The following is a 20558-nucleotide window of genomic DNA, read 5'->3' as shown; positions in this document are numbered from 1 at the left end:
TTCCCAGAGAAGACCATGCGGACCCAAACCTCATGACGCGTGTCATGGGTGATGTGGCAGCTTCCAATTGCATCACAGGTGGACTCAATGTCTTGGTGCTGTAATGCAGACAATGGTTGCTGGCATCGAAGCTCAGATTGCTCTCATGCAGTCTCAGCTGGATGTCACGCAAGATCTGACTGCTGCCATTGTCGCTGGGTCCACCACAGTCGACCGGGGATCTCACGGTGTCGCAGCAGGCCACCAATCTGTGCTCCAGCAGATTGGTAGGGATGATGAGGTGCTGCACTGGGGGAGTGGCACTGGGTCAGTGGAGCAGGAACCTACTGTTTTCTCTCAGGATGACAGCATTCCTGAGCCCACCACTGCCATTCTGTTGCCTGTCATCCAACCAGCCCAGACTGGCGGTGCCTAGCATGAGGTAGTGCTGTCTACAACTGGGCCTTCCAGGCCCAGAGCTGGTCGAGGGCATCCTGCAAGGCCATCTGCAGACTCTTGCCCTGACACTCAGCAGCCTTCCACCAGCCGCGCTACAGCCACTGGCGAGACACTACCTTGGAGCAGTACATTAGGTAAAGGCAATGTTAAGAGGGGATATAAGGTTTTGCACATGGTGAATAGTAAATTAAATTGTTGTTTATATACGTGGTTAATGTTTTCAGCTAAAATTTTTATTGGAATGTTGCATATTTGGTGCTCTGTCTCATTTCAGTTTTGGGGCTGTGGTATGGAATGAGAAATTGATGTAATGAATGGGACGTGCAGAGCAACCGGGAAATGGCGCTTGCAGTCCGCCCTTGCAGAAGGCCAATTGAGTGCCAGCCTCCTCTGTTGCTGTTCCTGTTCCTCCTTCTCCTCGTCTTCCTCCTCTTCCTCCTGATGGCAATGGCTGTGCCCTCATAAAGGCCAAGTTATGCAGCATGCAGCAGACGACGACGAAAAGGGACACCCGCTCAGCCGACTACTGGGAGACTCCTCCCAAGAGGTCAATGCAGCAGAACCGTTGCTTGAGCACTCCGATGGTCTGCTCACTGATGTTTCTGGTGGCAGCATGGCTCTAATTGGGCAGGAGTTTTGGGGTTGCAGAGGTCAGTCATGAGCCAGGTGGACAGCAGATAGCCCGCGTCTCCGAGCAGCCAGCCGCAAGCTTGAAGTGGTGGCTGGAACAGAGCTGGCACATCGGTCTGGCGCAGGATGAATGCATCGTAGCTGATGCCAAGATAGCGGGCATTGACCGTGAGGATTCAACGTGTGTGGTCGCACACCGACTGTACATTAAGTGAGTGGTAGCCTTTGCAGTTACGAAATACTTCAGGATTGTTATGCGGTGCCCACAAAGCGATGTAGGTGCAGTCAATGGTGCCCTGTACCAAGGAGAAGCCTGTTATCCTGGCAAAGCCACATTCACGCTCGTGCTGCTTCTGTCTGGTGATGGGGAAGGAAATGTAGTCACTCCTCCTTCTGTACGGAGCATCTGTGACCTCGCGGATACAATAATAGATGGCAAACTTGGAGAAATTGGGGATGTCTCCTGTTGCACACTGGAAGGATCCACTGGCATAGAAATTGTGTGCGATGGTAACCTTGACTGCCACTGAGAGCCATCCTCACCCTGGTGTGAGGCTTGAGGTCTGGTTGCAGGAGCTGGCAGCCACACCCTTGCTGAAGCGCAGCCTTCGAACACACTGTTCCTCAGTGAAATTGATGTAGGAGAACTGCTGCCAGAATACCCTGGGAGGGTAAGGCCTCCTGTTGAGAGCTCTGTTGGCTCTCCCACCTCTGGCCATATTTTGAAGTCTTTCTCTGTGCCTCAGTGGCCTCCGACGGTGACCTAGAGCACGATGTCCAGTGCCATGAAACAATATAATTGCTCGCTTTTCAAACCTGCCCTCAATGAAAGTCACAAATCTTTGACCCACAACACTCCTTCAACTGCAAATTGGTCAAAACACCTGTCTGCCTACGTGAAACGAAGAAAAAAACATTATTGGCCGACTAAAAATAAACCAGATGCTGGCGCCTTTAAATCTTCTTCTTAGGCAGTCCCCCGGAGGCGAGGATGACTTGCTTCCACACGAAGATGAGTTCTAAGGTGACTGATGAGTCCAATGTGGGATCTACAGTCTCTGTCACAGGTGGGGCAGACGGTGGTTGGAGGGATGGGTGCTTGATTTGTTGTACGCTCTTTCCGCTTTTTGTGCTTGGCTTCCGTGTGCTCCCGGCAAAGAGACTCGAAGTGTTCGGTGGCTTCTCGGATGCTCCTCCTCCATTTTGAATGGTCTTGGGCCAGGGATTCCCAAGAGTCGGTGGGGTTATTGCACTTTTTCAAGGAGGTTTTGAGGGTGTCTTTGAAGCGTTTTCTCTGCCCTCCTGGGGCTCGCCTGCCGTGACGTAGCTCGGAGTAGAATGCTTGTTTTGGGAGTCTAGCATCAGGCATGCGGACAATGTGGCCCGCCTCCCAGAGCTGGTCGAGCGTGGTCAATGCCTTGATGCTGAGGATGTTGGCCAGAGAGAGAACGCTGACGTTGGTGCATCCATCCTGCCAATGAATTTGCAGGATTTTGCAGAGGCAGCATTAATGGTACTTCTCCAGTGCTTTGAGGTGCCTGCTGTATAAAGTCCATGTCTTGGAAGCATATAGGAGAGCAGGTATCACTACTGCTCTTTAGACCATGAGCTTGGTGCCGGGTTTGAGAACCTGATCTTCGAACACTCTTTTCATCAGGCTGCCGAAAGCTGTACTGGCACACTGAAGGCGGTGTTGGACTTCGTCATCGATGTCTGCCTTTGCTGATAGAAGGTATAGGAAGTGGTCCACATTGTCCAAGGTCTCATCGTGGATCTTGATAACCGGGCAGCAGTACTGTGTGATGGGGGCAGGTTGTTAGAGGACCTTTGTCTTATGGATGTTTAATGTGAGACCCAGACTCTCGTACGTTTGGACTCTGAGTGTGCACAAATGCAAGCGTCATCTACATATTGTAATTCAATGACAGAGGTTGGAGCAACCTTGGATCTGGACTGGAGGCGTCGGAGGTTGAACAATTTCCCACTTGTCTTGTAGATTAACTCCAATCCAACGGGGAGCTTGTTAAGGATGAGATGAAGCATTGCAGCGCGGAAGATTGAGAAGAGCGTTGATGTGATAACTCAGCCTTGCTTGACCCCGGTCTGCACGTGTATTGGGTCTGTGGTGGATCCATTGGTAAGAATCACGGCTTGCATGTCATCGTGAAGCAGGCGGAGAATGGCGAGAAATTTTTGAGGTCAGCCAAATTTCAGAAGGACACTCCATAATTCCTCACAGTTGAAAGTGTTGAAGGCCTTTGTGAGGTCAAAGAAAGCCATGTACAGAGGTTGATGCTGCTCTCTACATTTTTCTTGGATTTGTCACGAGGTGAAGATCATGTCCGTTATGCCGCTAGGTGGGCGGAATCCGCAATGCGACTCTGGGAGGAGTTCTTCAGCCACTGGGAGGAGACGATTGAGGAGGATTCTTGTGATGATTTTCCCTGCGGCAGACAGCAGGGAAACTCCTCTGTAATTACCGCAGTCGGACTTGTCCCCTTTCTTGAAGATGGTCACAATTACGGTGTCTGAGATCCCCTGGTAGATTCTGGCGCCTTTAAATAGCGCTCCTCCAGTCGACATTTGACAGAAACCTGACAGGCGTGTCCTGATACTCACCTGCTCCTTTGAGCAGGCAAGCAGGGCACCCGTAGGAAGGAAGATATACTTGAAATATAAGATTAAGTCCGATGATGTAATCAGGACCCGATCTACAATTTCAATTTGAGCCCTGAGCCTGAGTGGGTGAGGCCAGTGTCGGAGCCGGATCCTGGGCGAGGAGAGGCCCAGAAAGTATGTTTTACATTTATTTTTCAGATTTCCTGGTGGTACAGGAGTGTTCTGCTGCTACTCCCAAGGAAGCCTCCGGGCCTCCCTTACACCAGGCTAGAGCCTCCACAAACTGCCAGGGTTCAATCCCACGGATCCCCAGCTGCGACCTTCTGCCGCAAATTCCCGCTCCCGGCTGGCTGATGGGTGGGAGTCTGCAGAAGATTATTTAAATGAGGCCCTGCCCTTTAGATTAGCTGGCCTTCCACATCCCAGCTTTGCAGGGGTGTCCTGTGCTAGTGCACTCGCCTGCACACGCCACTGTATTATTGGGGCCAATGTTTCTGCATATTCGTTTTGAATTTACCTCTCCCTTTTTGTTACTTCTGACCACAAGAAATGGATGGCTGACCCTCCAACTATTCTCCATTCAGTGAATGGCCAATAGGTCTTATAATGAAACTGTTGTGTATGGAGAAAGAGTCAGACTGAACACTGTGAGTTCAAAGTAAAGTGTGACCATAGTCTTTTATTGCAGGTCTCAAGAGTGCCTCTCCAACCTGTGAAGCCTCCTTAAATACCTGTGCTCCCAAGGGATTATGGGATTCCTTGGGACTCCGGATATAAAAGGGGTCAGAGGGTCTAGTAAGGAGGAGGAACTGAGGGAAATCTTTATTAGTCGGGAAATTGTGTTGGGGAAATTGATGGGATTGAAGGCTGATAAATCCCCAGGGCCTGATGGACTGCATCCCAGAGTACTTAAGGAGGTGGCCTTGGAAATAGCGGATGCATTGACAGTCATTTTCCAACATTCCATTGACTCTGGATCAGTTCCTATGGAGTGGAGGGTAGCCAATGTAACCCCACTTTTTAAAAAAAGAGGGAGAGAGAAAACAGGGAATTATAGACCGGTCAGCCTGACCTCAGTAGTGGGTAAAATGATGGAATCAATTATTAAGGATGTCATAGCAGCGCATTTGGAAAATGGTGACATGATAGGTCCAAGTCAGCATGGATTTGTGAAAGGGAAATCATGCTTGACAAATCTTCTGGAATTTTTTGAGGATGTTTCCAGTAAAGTGGACAAAGGAGAACCAGTTGATGTGGTATATTTGGACTTTCAGAAGGCTTTCGACAAGGTCCCACACAAAAGATTAATGTGCAAAGTTAAAGCACATGGGATTGGGGGTAGTGTGCTGACGTGGATTGAGAACTGGTTGTCAGACAGGAAGCAAAGAGTAGGAGTAAATGGGTACATTTCAGAATGGCAGGCAGTGACTAGTGGGGTACCGCAAGGTTCTGTGCTGGGGCCCCAGCTGTTTACATTGTACATTAATGATTTAGACGAGTGAATTAAATGTAGTATCTCCAAATTTGCAGATGACACTAAGTTGGGTGGCAGTGTGAGCTGCGAGGCAAATGCTATGATACTGCAGAGTGACTTGGATAGGTTAGGTGAGTGGGCAAATGAATGGCAGATGAAGTATAATGTGGATAAATGTGAGGTTATCCACTTTGGTGGTAAAAACCGAGAGACAGACTATTATCTGAATGGTGACAGATTAGGAAAAGGGAAGGTGCATCGAGACCTGGGTGTCATGGTACATCAGTCATTGAAGGTTAGCATGCAGGTACAGCAGGTGGTTAAGAAAGCAAATGGCATGTTGGCCTTCATAGCGAGGGGATTTGAGTACAGGGGCAGGGAGGTGTTGCTACAGTTGTACAGGGCCTTGGTGAGGCCACACCTGGAGTATTGTGTACAGTTTTGGTCTCCTAACTTGAGGAAGGACATTCTTGCTATTGAGGGAGTGCAGCGAAGATTCACCAGACTGATCCCCGGGATGGTGGGACTGACCTATCAAGAAAGACTGGATCAACTGGGCTTGTATTCACTGGAGTTCAGAAGAATGAGAGGGGACCTCATAGAAACGTTTAAAATTCTGACGGGTTTAGACAGGTTAGATGCAGGAAGAATGTTCCCAATGTTGGGGAAGTCCAGAACCAGGGGTCACAGTCTAAGGATAAGGGGTGAGCCATTTAGGACCGAGATGAGGAGAAACTTCTTCACCCAGAGAGTGGTGAACCTGTGGAATTCTCTACCACAGAAAGTAGTTGAGGCCAATTCACTAAATATATTCAAAAGGGAGTTAGATGAAGTCCTTACTACTCAGGGGATCAAGGGGTATGGCGAGAAAGCAGGAATGGAGTACTGAAGTTTCATGTTCAGCCATGAACTCATTGAATGGCAGTGCAGGCTAGAAGGGCTGAATGGCCTGCTCCTGCACCTATTTTCTATGTTTTCTATGTCTATGTTTTCTATGAGCCCTCTGCTGGCTGTACAGAGTAAATACAAGTATACATATATAACAACACTCTGCCCCCCCCTCCCCCGGCCCAAAGTCAATAGTGTAACTATTTACAATGTGAGTCGATCTGGGGCCCTTCTTGCCCTGGTTGATCATCTTGGTGTGAAAGCTGGTGTTGTTGAATCATTTTTGGGCCCTCGCTGGGCTGCTGTACAGCTGGCCTTGCTGGGCTGCCTGGTGTGTTGAGCTCTGCTGGGCTGCTGTAGATGATGGGTTCTGCTTCGTGGTCAACAGTGGTGCCGGTTGCCACTGGTGTGTGTGTTAGAGGATCAAAAAAGGTAGGGTCCAAGGTGGGTTGCTCAGGATAGTCCGTGAATCTGAATTTGATTTGGTCCAAGTATTTCCGGTGAATGAGTCCATTTGAAAGTTTGACCCGAAACACCCTGCTCCCTTTGGCCACGACAGTGCCAGGAAGCAACTTGGGACCTTGTCCATAATTTAATACAAATGCAGGATCATTGATTTCAATCTCGCCTGACACATTTGCGCTATCATGGTATGCACTTTGTTGAAGCCGCCTGCTCTCTACCTGTTCATGCAGATCAGGGTGAACTAACGAGAGCCTTGTCTTAAGTGCTCTTTTCATGAGCAGTTCAGCAGGTGGGATCCCAGTGAGTGAGTGGGGTCTCGTGCGGTAGCTAAGCAGGACTCGCTTGATGGTTTGCACTGCTCTCTCTGCCTGACCATTGGATGCTGGTTTAAACGGGGAAGATGTGACATGTTTGATCCCGTTACGGGTCATGAATTCTTTGAACTCAGCACTGCTAAAACATGGCCTGTTGGCGCTCACCAGGACATCGGGTAGGCCGTGTGTGGCAAACATGTCCTGCAGGCTTTCAGTAGTGACAGCGGACGTGCTAGCCGACCTTACCTCACATTCAGTCCACTTGGAGTACGCGTCTACAACCACTAGGAACATTTTACCCAAGAATGGGCCTAGATAGTCGACGTGTACCCTAGACCACGGTTTGGAGGGCCAAGACCATAAACTTAGCGGCGCCTCCCTGGGTACATTGCTTAACTGCAAGCATGTTTTTCATCTGTGAACGCAGGACTCTAAGTCCGCACCGATACTGGGCCACCACACGTGGGATCTGGTTATCGCTTTCATCATTACGATGCCTGGGTGGGTACTGTAGAGGTCATTGATGAAGGTATCTCTGCCCTTCCTGGGGACCACTACTCGATTGCACCATAGAAGGCAGTCTGCCTGTATAGACATTTCATCTTTGCGCCGCTGGAACGGCTTTATCTCTTTCTGCATTTCCACTGGGACACTGGACCAGCTCCCGTGAAGCACACAGCTTTTGACTAGAGATAATAAGGGGTCCTGGCTTGTCCAGGTTTTGATCTGCCGGGCAGTGACGGGTGATTGTTCACTCTCAAATGCTTCCATAACCAAGGCTAGATCTGTGGGCTGCGCCATTTCCACCCCCGTGGTGGGCAATGGCAGCCTACTGAGAGCATCAGTGCAGTTTTCTGTGCCTGGCCTGTGGCAGATGGCGTAGTGGTATGCGGACAATGTGAGCGCCCATCTCTGGATGCGGGCCGATGCGTTGGTATTTATCCCTTTACTCTTGGAAAACAGGGATATAAGTGGCTTAAGGTCAGTTTCCAATTCGAATTTAAGCCCAAAAAGGTATTGTTGCATTTACTTTACCCCATAGAAACACGCTAACGCTTCTTTTTCAGTCATGCTGTAGGCTCTCTCAACCTTAGATAGACTCCTGGATGCATAAGCAACCGCTGATGTTTCCCAAAATCATTAGCTTGTTGCAATAGACACCCGACGCCATATCACGACACATCACATGCTAGTACCAAATGCTTACATGGATCATACAACACAAGCAATTTGTTTGAGCATAACAATTTTCTCGCTTTTACAAAGGCATTTTCTTGGCTTTTGCCCCAAACCCATTCGTCCCCTTTTTGTAATAAGACATGCAGTGGTTCTAACAGTGTGCTGAGACCCGGTAAGAAGTTACCAAAGTAGTTCAAGAGTCCCAGAAACGACCGCAGCTCCGTCACGTTCTGTGGCCTCGGTGCGTTCTCGATTGCCTCTGTCTTCGCGTTGGTGGGCTTGATGCTGTCCGCCGCAATCCTCCTTCCCAAGAACTCCACTTCAGGCGCCAGGAAAACGTACTTCGAGCGTTTTAACCTGAGCCCCACGCGGTTGAGTTGGCTAAGAACCTCCTCCAGGTTCTGCAGATGCTCGGCTGTGTTCCGACCTGTGACCAAGATGTCGTCCTGGAAGACCACGGTGTGCGGGGCCGACTTCAGTAAACTTTCCATGTTTCTCTGGAATATCGCCATCACTGCTGCCGATCGGATTCCAAACGGGCATCTGTTATAAATAAAAAGACCTTTGTGCGTGTTGATGCAGGTGAGGACCTTCGATGATTCCTCCAGTTCCTGCATCATGTAGGCTGAAGTCAGATCCAACTTCGTGAACGTCTTTCCTCCCGCCAGCGTTGCAAAGAGGTCGTCGGCTTTTGGTAGTGGGTATTGGTCCTGCAGGGAGAAATGATTGATAGTTACTTTGTAATCGCCACAGATTCTGATGGTGCCGTCTCCCTTGAGGACTGGGACGATAGAACTGGCCCACTCGTTGAACTCGATCGGTGAAATGATGCCCTTTCTTTGCAGCCGGTCTAGCTCGATCTCTACTCTTTCTCTCATCATGTACGGTACTGCTCTCACCTTGTGATAGATGGGTCGTGCCCCCAGAATTAGGTGGATCTGCATTTTTGCTCCTTGGAATTTCCTGATGCATGGTTCGAACAGCGAAGGAAATTTGTTTAAGAGCTGGGCATACGAAGTGTCGTCAGCGGGCGATAGCGCTCAGACGTCGTCCCAGTTGCAGCATATCTTTCCCAGCCAGCTCCTGCCGAGCAGCGTGGGACCATCGCCCGGTACCACCCTGAGTGGTAGCCTGTGCACCGCTCCATCGTAGGAGATCTTTACGGTACCACTGCCGATTACAGGAATCAGTTCTTTCGTGTAAGTTCTTAGTTTCATGCGAACTGGAGTTAAGACTGACCTTGAGGCCATGTTGCACCACAACCTTTCGAAAGTCTTTTTGCCCATGATTGACTGGCTCGTGCCTGTGTCCAGCTCCTTTGACACCGAGAGTCCATTTAGTTCAACATTGAGCATTATCGGGGAACAATTTGTGGTGAATGTGTGCACCCCATGTGCCTCTGCCTCCTCTATCTGAGGCTCTGGTTCGTAGTGATCCTCCGTGGATCTGTCCTCCTCTGCAACATGGTGATTTGCAGGTTTAACAGGCTTTGCAGCTCGCCTGCACCCTCGTTGGAGGTGTCCCATTGTTCCACAGCCCTTACAAACGCACTCTTTGAATCGGCATGAATGAAAATGATGATCACCCCCGCAGCGCCAACAAGGTGTTAAAGGCCTTGCATTCATCACCCTTGATGGTGGACTCTGAGACATCTGCTGACGTGTAGCTGCAGGTAAGTGTGACCTGCCCTGTACGTTATGATTCGAAAACAACATCACTTTGTTCACAGTACTTGTAGCAGCACTTGTGTGCTGAGAGATTTGCTACGTATTGTCACTGGTGGCAATGAACGCCTGGGCTATCGCTGTGGCCTTACTCAAGGTTGGGGTCTGTACAGTCAAAAGTTTGCGAGGTATGATTTCGTGGCCAATGCCAAGTACGAAAAAGTCTCTGAGCATGTGCTCCCAATGTCTTTTAAATTCGCAATGTCCTGCAAGGCGTCTTAGCTCGGCGACATAACTCACCACTTCCTGGCCTTCAGACCTTTTGTAGGTGTAGAACTGGTACCTCGCCATCAGAACGTTTTCCTTCGGGTTCAAATGCTCTCGGACCAGTGTGCACAAATCGTCGTCCGATTTCTCTGTGGGTTTCGCTGGAGTGAGCAGATTCTTCATGAGGCCATACGTTGGTGCTCCACAGACGATGAGGAGAATCACCCTTCGTTTGGCAGTGCTCTCTTCCCCATCTAGCTCGTTGGCCACAAAGTATTGGTCGAGTCGCTCCACAAAAGTTTCCCAATCATCTCCCTCCGAGAATTTCTCCAGGATGCCCACTGTTCTCTGCATCTTTGGGTTCGCTATCTGTATCTCGTCGCCAGTTGTTGTGTATGGAGAAAGAGTCAGACTGAACACTGAGCTCAAAGTAAAGTGTGACCATAGTCTTTTATTGCAGGTCTCCAGAGTGCCTCTCCAACCTGTGAAGCCTCCTTAAATACCTGTGCTCCCAAGGGATTATGGGATCCCTTGGGACTCCAGGGGATGAGCCCGCTGGTGGCTATACAGAGTAAATACAAGTATACATATATAACAGAAACCTCTCTCCCACCCCAAGAAGAGTGGATTCTTGGCATACACCTCATGCTGGGCTCAGATGAGCAGGTTCTCCCAATGACAATAGGTGTTGATGTTTGTAGAAGCCTGAGACCAGTTAACAAATTAACTATTGTCCCCTGTCATTAAGTAAATATATCTTGAGTACCTGGCTCATGAAAATACAAACTCTTGTGACATCAACCGCAATATATGGCTATAACAAAAATTTTAACCTGTTCAAACCCATGTCAACGTAACTAATTTCCAAATCTTTCCTGTGGAAAAAGCATCAAAAACCCTGAAACCTGACAACCTCTGATAATTTTTTTTCCCATAGCCCTGCAAATGTTTTTCCTTCAGGTACTTATCCAATGCCTTTTTGAAAGGCTGATTGAGTCTGCCTCCACCACCCTTTCCGGCAGTACATTCCAGATCCTAACCACTCGCTGTGTAAAAAAGTTTTTCCTCATGTCGCCTTTGGTTCTTTTGCCAATCAATTTAAATCTGTGTCCTCTGGTTCTTGACCCTTCTGCCAATGGGAACAGTTTCTCTCGATCTACTCTGTCCAGACTACTCATGATTTTGAACACCTCTATCAAATCTCCTCTCACTCTTCTCTGCTCTGAGGGGAACAACTCTAGCTTCTCCAGTCTATCCACGTAACTGAAGTCCCTCATCCTTGGAATCATTCTTGTAAATCTTTTCTGCACCCTCTCGAAGGCCTTCACATCCTTCCTAAAGTGTGGTGCCCAGAATTCGACACAATACTCCAGTTGAGGCCGAATCAGTGATTTACACAGGTTAATTTACACGGTTTTGTACTCTATACCTCTATTCATGAAACACAGGACTCCGTAAGCTTTTTTAACTGCTTTCTCAATCTGCCCTGCCACCTAGGTCTCTCGGTTCATGCACCCCCTTTAGGATTATACCCTTTAGTTTATATTTCTTCTCCTCATTCTTTCTATCAAAATATATCACTTTGTAGTTTTATGCATTAAATTTTATCTGCCACATGTCTTCCCATTCCATCAGCCTGACTATGTCTTCTAGAAGTCTATCACTATCCTCCTCACTGTTCACTATACGTCCAAAATCTGTGCCATCTGCAAATTTTGAAATTGTACCCTGTATACCCACATCCAAATCATTAATAAATATTAGGAAAAGCAGCATTCCTAGAACCAACCCCTGCGGAACACCACTGTATACCTTCCTCCAATCCGAAGAACAACCGTTCACTTACTCTCTGTTTCCTGTCACTTAGCCAATTCGGTATCCATGCTGCCGCTGTCCCTTTTATTCCATGGGCTTCAACTTTGCTGGCAAGCCTATTATGTGGCACTTTGTCGAATGCCTTTTTGAAATCCATATACACCACGTCAACCGCATTTTAAAATTTTTTTTAATTCATCCCTGGATGTGGGCATCGCTGGCAAGGCCAGCATTTATTGCCCATCCCTAATTGCTCTGGAGAAGGTGGTGGTGAGCCCCCTTCTTGAAATGCTGCAGTCCTCGTGGTGAAAGTACTCCCACAGTGCGGTTAGGGAGTGAGTTTCAGGATTTTGACCCAGCGATGATGAAGGAACGGCGATATATTTCCAAGTCAGGATGGTGTGTGACTTGGAGGGGAATGTGGAGATGATGGTGTTCCCATGCACCTGCTGCCCTTGTCCTTCTAGGTGGTATAGGTTGCGGGTGTGGGAAGTGCTGCCGAAGAAGCCTTGGTGAGTTGCTGCAGTGCATCTTGTAGATGGTACACACTGCAGCCACGGTACATCGGTGATGGAGGGAGTGAATGTTTAAGGTGGTGGTTGGTCTGCCAATCAAGCGGGCTGCTTTGTCCTGGATGGTGTCGAGCTTCTTGAGTGTTGTTGGAACTGCAGTCATCCAGGCAAGTGGAGAGTATTCCATCACACTCCTGACTTGTGCCTTGTAGATGGTGGAAAGGCTTTGGGGAGTCAGGAGGTGAGACAACTGCTGCTCTTTTTGCCACAGTATTTATGTGACTAGTCCAGTTAAGTTTCTGGTCAATGGTGACCCCCAGGATGTTGATGGTGGGGGATTTGGCAATGGTAATGCCGTTGAATATCAAGGGGCAGTGGTTAGACTCTCGCTTGTTGGAGATAGTCATTGCCTGGCACTAGTGTGGTGCAACTGTTACTTGTCACTTATCAGCCCAAGTCTGAATGTAGTCCAGGTATTGCTGCATGCTGGCATGGACTGCTCCATTATCTGAGGAGTTGCGAATGGACAATCGTCAGCGAACATCCCCACTTCTGACCTTATGATGGAGGGAAGGTAATTGATGAAGCAGCTGAAGATGGTTGGGCCTAGGACACTGCTCTGAGGAACTCCTGCAGTGATGTCCTGGGGCTGTGATGATTGACCTGCAACTACCACAACTGTCGTCCTTTGTGTTAGGTTTGACGCCAGCCAGTGGAGAGTTTCCCCCATGGTTCCCATTGACTTCAGTTTTACTAGGGCTCCTTGGTGCCACACTCGGTCACATGCTGCCTTGATGTCAAGTGCAGTCACTCTTACCTCACCTCTGGAATTCAACTCTTTTGTCCATGTTTGGACCAAGGCTGTAATGAGGTCTGGAGCCGAGTGGTCATGGCGGAACCCAAACTGAGCATTGGTGAACAGGTTATTGGTGAGTAAGTGCTGCTTGATAGCACTGTTGACGACACCTTCCATCACTTTGCTGATGATTGAGAGTAGACTGATGGAGTGATAATTGGCCGAATTGCATTTGTGCTGCTTTTTGTGGACAGGATATACCTGGGCAGTTTTCCACATTGTAGGGTAGATGCCAATGTTGTAGCTGTATTGGAACAGCTTAGCTAGAGGCACGGCTAGTTCTGGAGCACGACAGCCGAGATGTTGTTAGGGTCTATAGTCGTTGTTGTATCCAGTGTGCTCAGCCATTTCTTGATATCCCGTGAAGTGAACCGAATTGGCTGAAGACTGACTTCTGTGATTGTGGGGACCTCAGGTGGAGGCTGATATGGATCATCCACTCGGCACTTCTGGCTGAAGATGATTGTAAACGCTTCAGCCTTGTCTTTTGCACTCACGTGTTGGGCTCCGCTATCATTGAGGATGGGATATTCATGGAGCCTCCTCCTCCTGTTAGTTGTTTAATGGTCCACCATCATTCACGACTGGATGTGGCAGGACTTCAGAGCTTTAATCTGATTCGTTGGTTGTGGGATCGCTTAGCCTTGTCTATAGCATGCTGCTTCTGCTTTTTAGCATGTATGTAGTCCTGTGTTGCAGCTTCTCCAGGTTGGCACCTCATTTTTAGGTATGCCTGGTACTGCTCCTGACATGCTCTTCTACATTCTTCATTGAACCAGGGTTAGTCCTCTGACATGATGGTAATGGTAAAATGAGCGATATGCCGGGCCATGAGGTTACATATTGTGATGGAGTACACTTCTGCTGTTGTTGATGGCCCACAGCGCCTCATGGATGCCAAGTTTTGAGCTGCTAGATATGTTCTAAATCTATCCCATTTAGCACAGTGATAGTGCCACACAACACGATGGATGGTGTTCTCAGTGTGAAGACGGGACTTCATCTCTACAATGAATGTGCGGTGGTCGCTGCTACCAATGCTGTCATGGGCAGATGCATCTGCGACTGGCAGATTGGTGAGGACGATGTCGAGTAGGTTTTTCCCACGTGTTGTTTCTTTCACCACCTGTTGCAGGCCCAGTCTGGCAGCTATGTCCTTCAGAACTCGGCCAGCTCGGTCAGTAGTGGTGCTACCGAGCCACTCTTAATGATGGACATTGAAGTCCCCCACCCAGAGTACATTCTGTGCCCTTGCTACTCTCAGCGCTTCTGCCCTCATCAACCCTCTCTGTTACCTCATGAACGAACTTGATCAAGTTGGTTAAACATGATTATCTTTAACAAATCCGTACTAGCTTTCCTTAATTAATCCACACTTGTCCAAGTGACTGTTAATTTTGGCCCTGATTATTGTTTCTAAAAGCTTCCCCACTACCGAGGTTAAACTGACTGGCCTGTAGTTGCTGGGTTTATCGTTACACTCTTTTTTTGAACACGGGTATAACATTTGCCATTCTCCAGTCCTATGGCACCACCCCTATTTCTGAGGCATATTGGAAGATTATGGCCAGTATCTCTGCGATCTCTTCCTTCATTTCCTTCAGCGCCTAGGATGCATCCCATCCGGTCCTGGTGACTTATCTACTTTAAGTACAGCCAGCCTTTCTAATACCTCATCTTTATCAATTTTTATTCCATCTAGTATCTCCTCTACCTCCTCCTTCACGATGTCTGTGGCAGAATCTTCTTCCTTGGTGAAGACAGATGCAAAGTACACACTAAGTACCTCAGCCATACCCTCTGCCTCCATGCAAAGGTCTCCCTTTTTGTCCCTAATCGGCCCCACTCCTCCTCTTACTACCCGTTAACTATTTATGTGCCTCTCTTTTCTTTTTTCACTGCTCCTCTGAACTTTCTACATTTAGCCTGATTCTCCGATGTGTTCTCAACTTGCCACCTGTCATACGCGCTCTTTTTCTGCTTTATCTTAATCTCTATCTCTTTCGTCATCCAGGGAGCTCTGACTTTAGTTGCCTTATCGTTCTCCCTAGTGGGAATGAACCTCGACTGTACCCGAACTATGTCCTCTTTAAAGACAGCCCATTGTTGCATTACTTTCCTGTAAATGTTATATTTTTTTATATTTCTTTATGTTGCACACCATCTTTCCCGTACTAAATTGCTCAGTTCAGTAAGATTCTAAGATATAATTTAAAATAAAGTTATGTAAACCATTTTAATGATTTGCTTCTTTTTTATTGATTGTTGCTGACTGCTGATTATGATTGGTTATTTCCAAGTGTCTTTAGTAGGTTTTCATGATGTACTTGCATTGACTGCTTATTATTAACTGTTACAACCAATCAGGTTCAAGTATGATGCAAAATTACATATACAAAAGTGTAATGGGCAAATATGTATTGGATACACACATATACGAATATATATGTATCTAAACGTATATATAATTTGCAACTTTAACAGGGAATGTCTTGTGTTTTTCTATAGACATGATATAGCCTGAAAATTGGAAATAAAAATACAACTTTATAATTTTTTTGGAATTAGTACAATATTTATATTATAATGTTGAAAAGAAAATAGTCGTCATTATTATGTCTATCTTGTGTTTCACTCATCTTCACACTTTTGTACTTCCCTTAGGTTGGAACGTTACGATTTTGTGGCACCACTGAATTCGCCAGTGGCCAGTGGGCAGGGATTGAGCTGGATGAACCAGAGGGGAAGAATGATGGATGTATTTGTGGCATTCAGTATTTTAGCTGTCCTATCAAATACGGTATAGTCATCCCTTGTTTATGTTCTTAGAACAATGTTGGGCAATGATTTTCTCCTCAGCTGTATGTATATTCAGCTCTCATAGTTTCCTTAGAGGCTATAGACTTCCCTGATGCTATTGAGGAAGCCAGAAAAGAGATAGCAGAGGCATTTTTCAATCCTCCTCAGATACGCAAATTATGCCATGAGATTGAGGAGTAGCAATGGAACATCAACTAGTGAGCAAAAGATAAATCGCATAGCTAAAAACTACAGCTATAACAGTTAGTGTATGTCAGTTGTGGGAAAACTCTTAGGATCCATAATTCATAGGAACAGGAGTAGGCTATTGAGCCCCTCAAACCTGTTCTGCCATTCAATGAGATCATGGCTGATCTGCGACTTAACTCCATATACCCGCCTTTGGCCCATATCCCTTAATACCTTTGGTTAACAAAAAACTATCAGTCTTTGATTTAAAATTAACAATTGATCCAGCATCAGTTGCCGTTTGCGGAAGAGAGTTCCAAACTTCTACCACCCTTAGTGTGTAGAAGTGTTTCCTAATTTCACTCCTGAAAGTTCTGGCTCTAACTTTTAGACTATGCCCCCTAATCCTAGAGTGCCCAACCAGTGGATATAATTTCTCTCTATCTACTCTATCTGTTCACCTTAATATATTGAAAACTTCGATCAGATCATTCCTTAACCGTCTAAATTCTAGGGAATACAACCCTAATTTGTGTAATCTCTCCTCGTAACTTAACCTCTGAAGCCCAGGTATCATTCTGGTAAACCTACGCTGCGCTCCTTCCAAGGCCAATATATCCTTCCTAAGGTGTGGAGCCCAGAACTGCTCACAGTATTCTAGGTGTGGTCTAACCAGGGTTTTGTATAGCTGCAGCATAACTTCTACCCCCTAGTATTCTGGTCCTCTAGATATAAAAACCAGCATTCCATTAGCCTTTTTGATTATTTTTTGTACCTGTTCATAACATTTTAATGACCTATGTACCTGGACCCCCCCAAGCCTCTTTGGACCTCCACTGTTTTTAGCTTTTCACCATTTAGAAAGTGCCATGTTCTATCCTTTTTACGTCCAAAGTGGATGACCTCACATTTGCCTACATTGAAATTCATTTGCCACAGTTTTGCTCATTCATTTAAGCGGTCGATTTCCCTTTTTAATTTTATGCTTCCATCTACACGGCCTACAATGCCGCCAATCTTTGTGTCATCGGCAAATTTGGATATATGACTCTCTATGCCGTTATTTAAGTCATTGTAAATACTGTGAACAGTTGAGGCCCCAAGACTTATCCCTGCAGGACACCATGGGGCCGAAATTCAGGGTCCAGATAAGGCCCGTTTCCACCACTTTGCGGCGGCCGTGCAGTGGAATCGAGGTGCTGCCGCTTTGCAGTCCAATGGCTGCCCCAACCCAAATTCAGCTCGGGGATTTTTCGGCCTGTTCCCAATTCTGCCCCACTGCTGATGACCGCCGCAAGCGCATCATCAAAACGCACACCACCGCTCGCTCTCACCTGCAGAATGCCCTGCCCGAAATTTAGATTATAAAATCATTGCCCCGCCGCACTCTCTGTCGATGCACCTTGTCTGCTCTCTCTGCCCTGGCGGTGCGGCGGCCATTAAAGACGAGGGCTAAATGCTGCGCTCGCCATCCTATTTTTTTTTGCCGGCCGACTTCCATGTCGGTTGGACTATTGCACCCCCGAGGTCAGCTGGGCTGTCAACAGGCAGCCTGGTACCCCCTCTTGGGTGCCAGAGCCACTGACCTGGCCGAAACCCTCCCTGGTGGCCCAGTGGCCCAAGATTAAAAAATGCCCGAGTCTCTCCCCTTTAACGAGTGACAGCGGCAGAGTCTCGATCCTGTCCCAACTTCCACCCCTCAACCTGACTTACCGCTGCACTTGAGTCCATCACTATGACCGACTTCCGGTCCAACGTTAAAAAAAGTACTACATGCCGAAAAATGATCGCGAGGCTGCCTCAACACTCCCAGCGGAAAAAACTCCCCAAAAAAGGGAGGTGTGGCAGCTTTCTAGCAGCCCTGAATTTCAGCCTCCACTAGTCACATCCTGTCAATTTGAGTACCTACCCATTATCCTTACCGCCTGTCTCCTGTCGCTCAGCCAATTTCCTTATGAGGTCAATAATTTGGCCTCAATTTTGTGGGCTTCTACCTTAGTTAACAGTCGCTTATGTGGAACTTTATCAAATGCCTTCTGGAAGTCCATATAAATAACATCCATAGACATTCCCCTGTCCACTACTTTAGTCACCTCCTCAAAATAGTCAATAGCGTGCGCTACCTTTCACAAATCCATGCTGGCTCTCTCTGTGATCAACTGAGAATTTTCGAGGTGTTCAGTCACCCTCTTAATTATAGATTCCAGCCATTTCCCGACAACAGATGTTCAGCTAACTGGTCTATAATTCCCTGGTTTCCCCCTCTCGCCATTCTTAAATAGCGGAGCGACATGCGCAATTTTCCAATCTAAAGGAACAGTTCCTGAATGGAGAGAACTTTGGAAGATTATAGTTAGGACATCTGCAATGTTCTCACCTTCTTCCTTTAAACCCTGGGATGGAAACCATCTGGTCCTGGGCATCTGTCATTCAAGATCAAATTAGTTAGCATTTAGAAATGCATAGGATAATTGAAAGCAGCCAATAAACCACCCAGGTCAAGTTTAATAGATTTTTTGAAGACATGACCTCTTGGATAGATAAAGAGAATGAAGTAGATGTAATGCATATGGATTTTGAGAAGGCATTTGATAAGGTGTCTCACAAGAGTCTGGTTAGAAAGATTCTGCTGTATTGTATAAAAGGAAATGTAGTAGCATGGCAAGAAAGTTGGATAACAGACAGGAAACAAAGAGGGTAAATGAGTGTTGCTCAGATTGGGGAAGTGTTGGATGTTGTGTATCAAAGGGGTCAGTGTAGAATCCACCTCTGTTCTGGTATCTACAGATCATTTGGGTATAGGTAATACAATTTCAAAATTTGCTGATGACAGCAGAGGAACTAGGAGGCTTGCCAAACAGCGAAAAGGACTGTAAAGACTTGGGGCTCAATTTTTCCCGGTGATTTGCGCCGTTTTTTTGCTGTGCGTCGCTTTTTTTGGCCTAAATTTAAAAATCAAAGTTTTCCCAGAGATTGTGCACCAGTGAAACTCAGTTAGTTACATTTTGGGCCCAAATTTCCCCAGGAGTTGCTCTGTTTTTTTTGGAGCAACTAGATTTTTTTGGAGTAACTTAAAAATCGCAATTCTCCCCATTTAAGTTGCTTTTTTTTGGTTCAGTTTTTTTTTCAAAAGGGGGCGTTACCAGCCACTTACGCCTGTTTTGGCCATTTAAGCAAGTTTAGGCAGCTAAAACTTACTCCAAACTAAGTTAGGCCAGAGTAAATGGCCACTTTTGTACGTTCTGAAAAACTCTGCGGTGAGTTAAGAGATCAGCGCAGGTAGCCTCCAAATGACAGTGTTATGATAGGAATGCTAGTTTAAAAAAAAATCCCAAGCAGCGAGACTGGACAGTGTGTAGGTGCTATCAGCCTGATGAAACTGAGTATATTTTTACAAAAGATAGCTAGATATTAAAGTACTGGAAAATCTTTGAAGATTCTTTTCTCCCCTGCCCCCCTCCCCCCCGCCGTTTCAAAACTCTTCCGCCCCCCCCACCCATGCCGGATCAAAATTCTTCCCCTCTCTCCCCCCCCCCCCCATCAAAACTCTTCCCCCCCCCCAAAAAAAAACTCTTTCCCCCCCCCCCCCCCAAAAAAAAAACCTCTTCCCCTCCGCCCCCCCTCCCCCACCCCGATCAAAACTCTTCCCCCCACCAACCTGTCTCTTGTAGCCCTCAGCGCGGGAAGGCAGCGGCCGGCCTGTGCTCAGAGCTGCAGTTCCGCCCACCACACGTTCCGATGCGCCACAGGCCACAGGCCTGGAACCAACGGAGAGAATACGGAGGTAAGAAATCGGCGCCGTTTCTGTACTACAAAGTCGGTGCACCTCAGAGAGGGCAAACTTGGGCCAGATTTGTTTAGGTTCAGTTTTTTTTGCGTAACCTGATGTCTGCGCCAGTTTTTCACAATGATGCAAGTTTGGCCAACTTACAATTCTCCGAGGACGGCGTATGTGACCACTCCCAAAAAACCTTCTGGGCACTTAAGAAACACCAGCGCTCATCAAAAAATCAGCGCAGGAAGATGCCATTCTTTTTAGGCGAGGTTTTGGAGGGAGGCAAGAACACACAAATATGCATCATCAAGCTTAAATTTTTCCAATTGAAAACGCAGAACATGGAAGTTTCATGCAATTCTTTAAGTTTACCATGAGAAGCCTTACACTATGCAGCAAGCAGCATCAAATGAAGCCCGGTGTGGGGGTCGGGGGGCGGGGGTGCGGTGGTGATTCCCGATCTAAGCAAGCCCATTGCGTATGCTCAGACCTGGGTGTGGTCCATACTCGGACGTCGACCTTGGGGAGAGAGACAACAAAGAAGCTTGCCATTTTGAGCTTCTTGCAAAGGTACAATTTAGTTACGAGGGCAATATTGATAATACCACACCTCGTACAAGTCTCAATGTGCTGCAGAGGAGACAATTGATTCAATGTTATCGCATAAGGAACCT

At 47.2% G+C, this 20558-nt stretch overlaps 1 protein-coding gene across 5 annotated transcripts in view; it reads left to right on the top strand.

The window, feature by feature from the left end:
* The window catches only part of LOC139273030 (CAP-Gly domain-containing linker protein 4-like), a 372964-nt gene that overhangs the window by 151377 nt on the left and 201029 nt on the right, over positions 1-20558 (top strand). For all 5 annotated transcript variants that reach the window (XM_070889311.1, XM_070889307.1, XM_070889309.1 and 2 more), the window contains exon 8: positions 15786-15921. In XM_070889311.1, the coding sequence (XP_070745412.1) occupies positions 15786-15921 (136 nt within the window). The remainder of the gene's footprint in view (positions 1-15785; positions 15922-20558) is intronic.

Source organism: Pristiophorus japonicus, chromosome 9, assembly GCF_044704955.1.
Source record: "Pristiophorus japonicus isolate sPriJap1 chromosome 9, sPriJap1.hap1, whole genome shotgun sequence".
Lineage (NCBI taxonomy): Eukaryota > Metazoa > Chordata > Chondrichthyes > Pristiophoridae > Pristiophorus > Pristiophorus japonicus.
The sequence above is the reverse complement of the archived record's forward strand: the minus strand, read 5'-3'. Positions and strand labels throughout refer to the sequence as shown.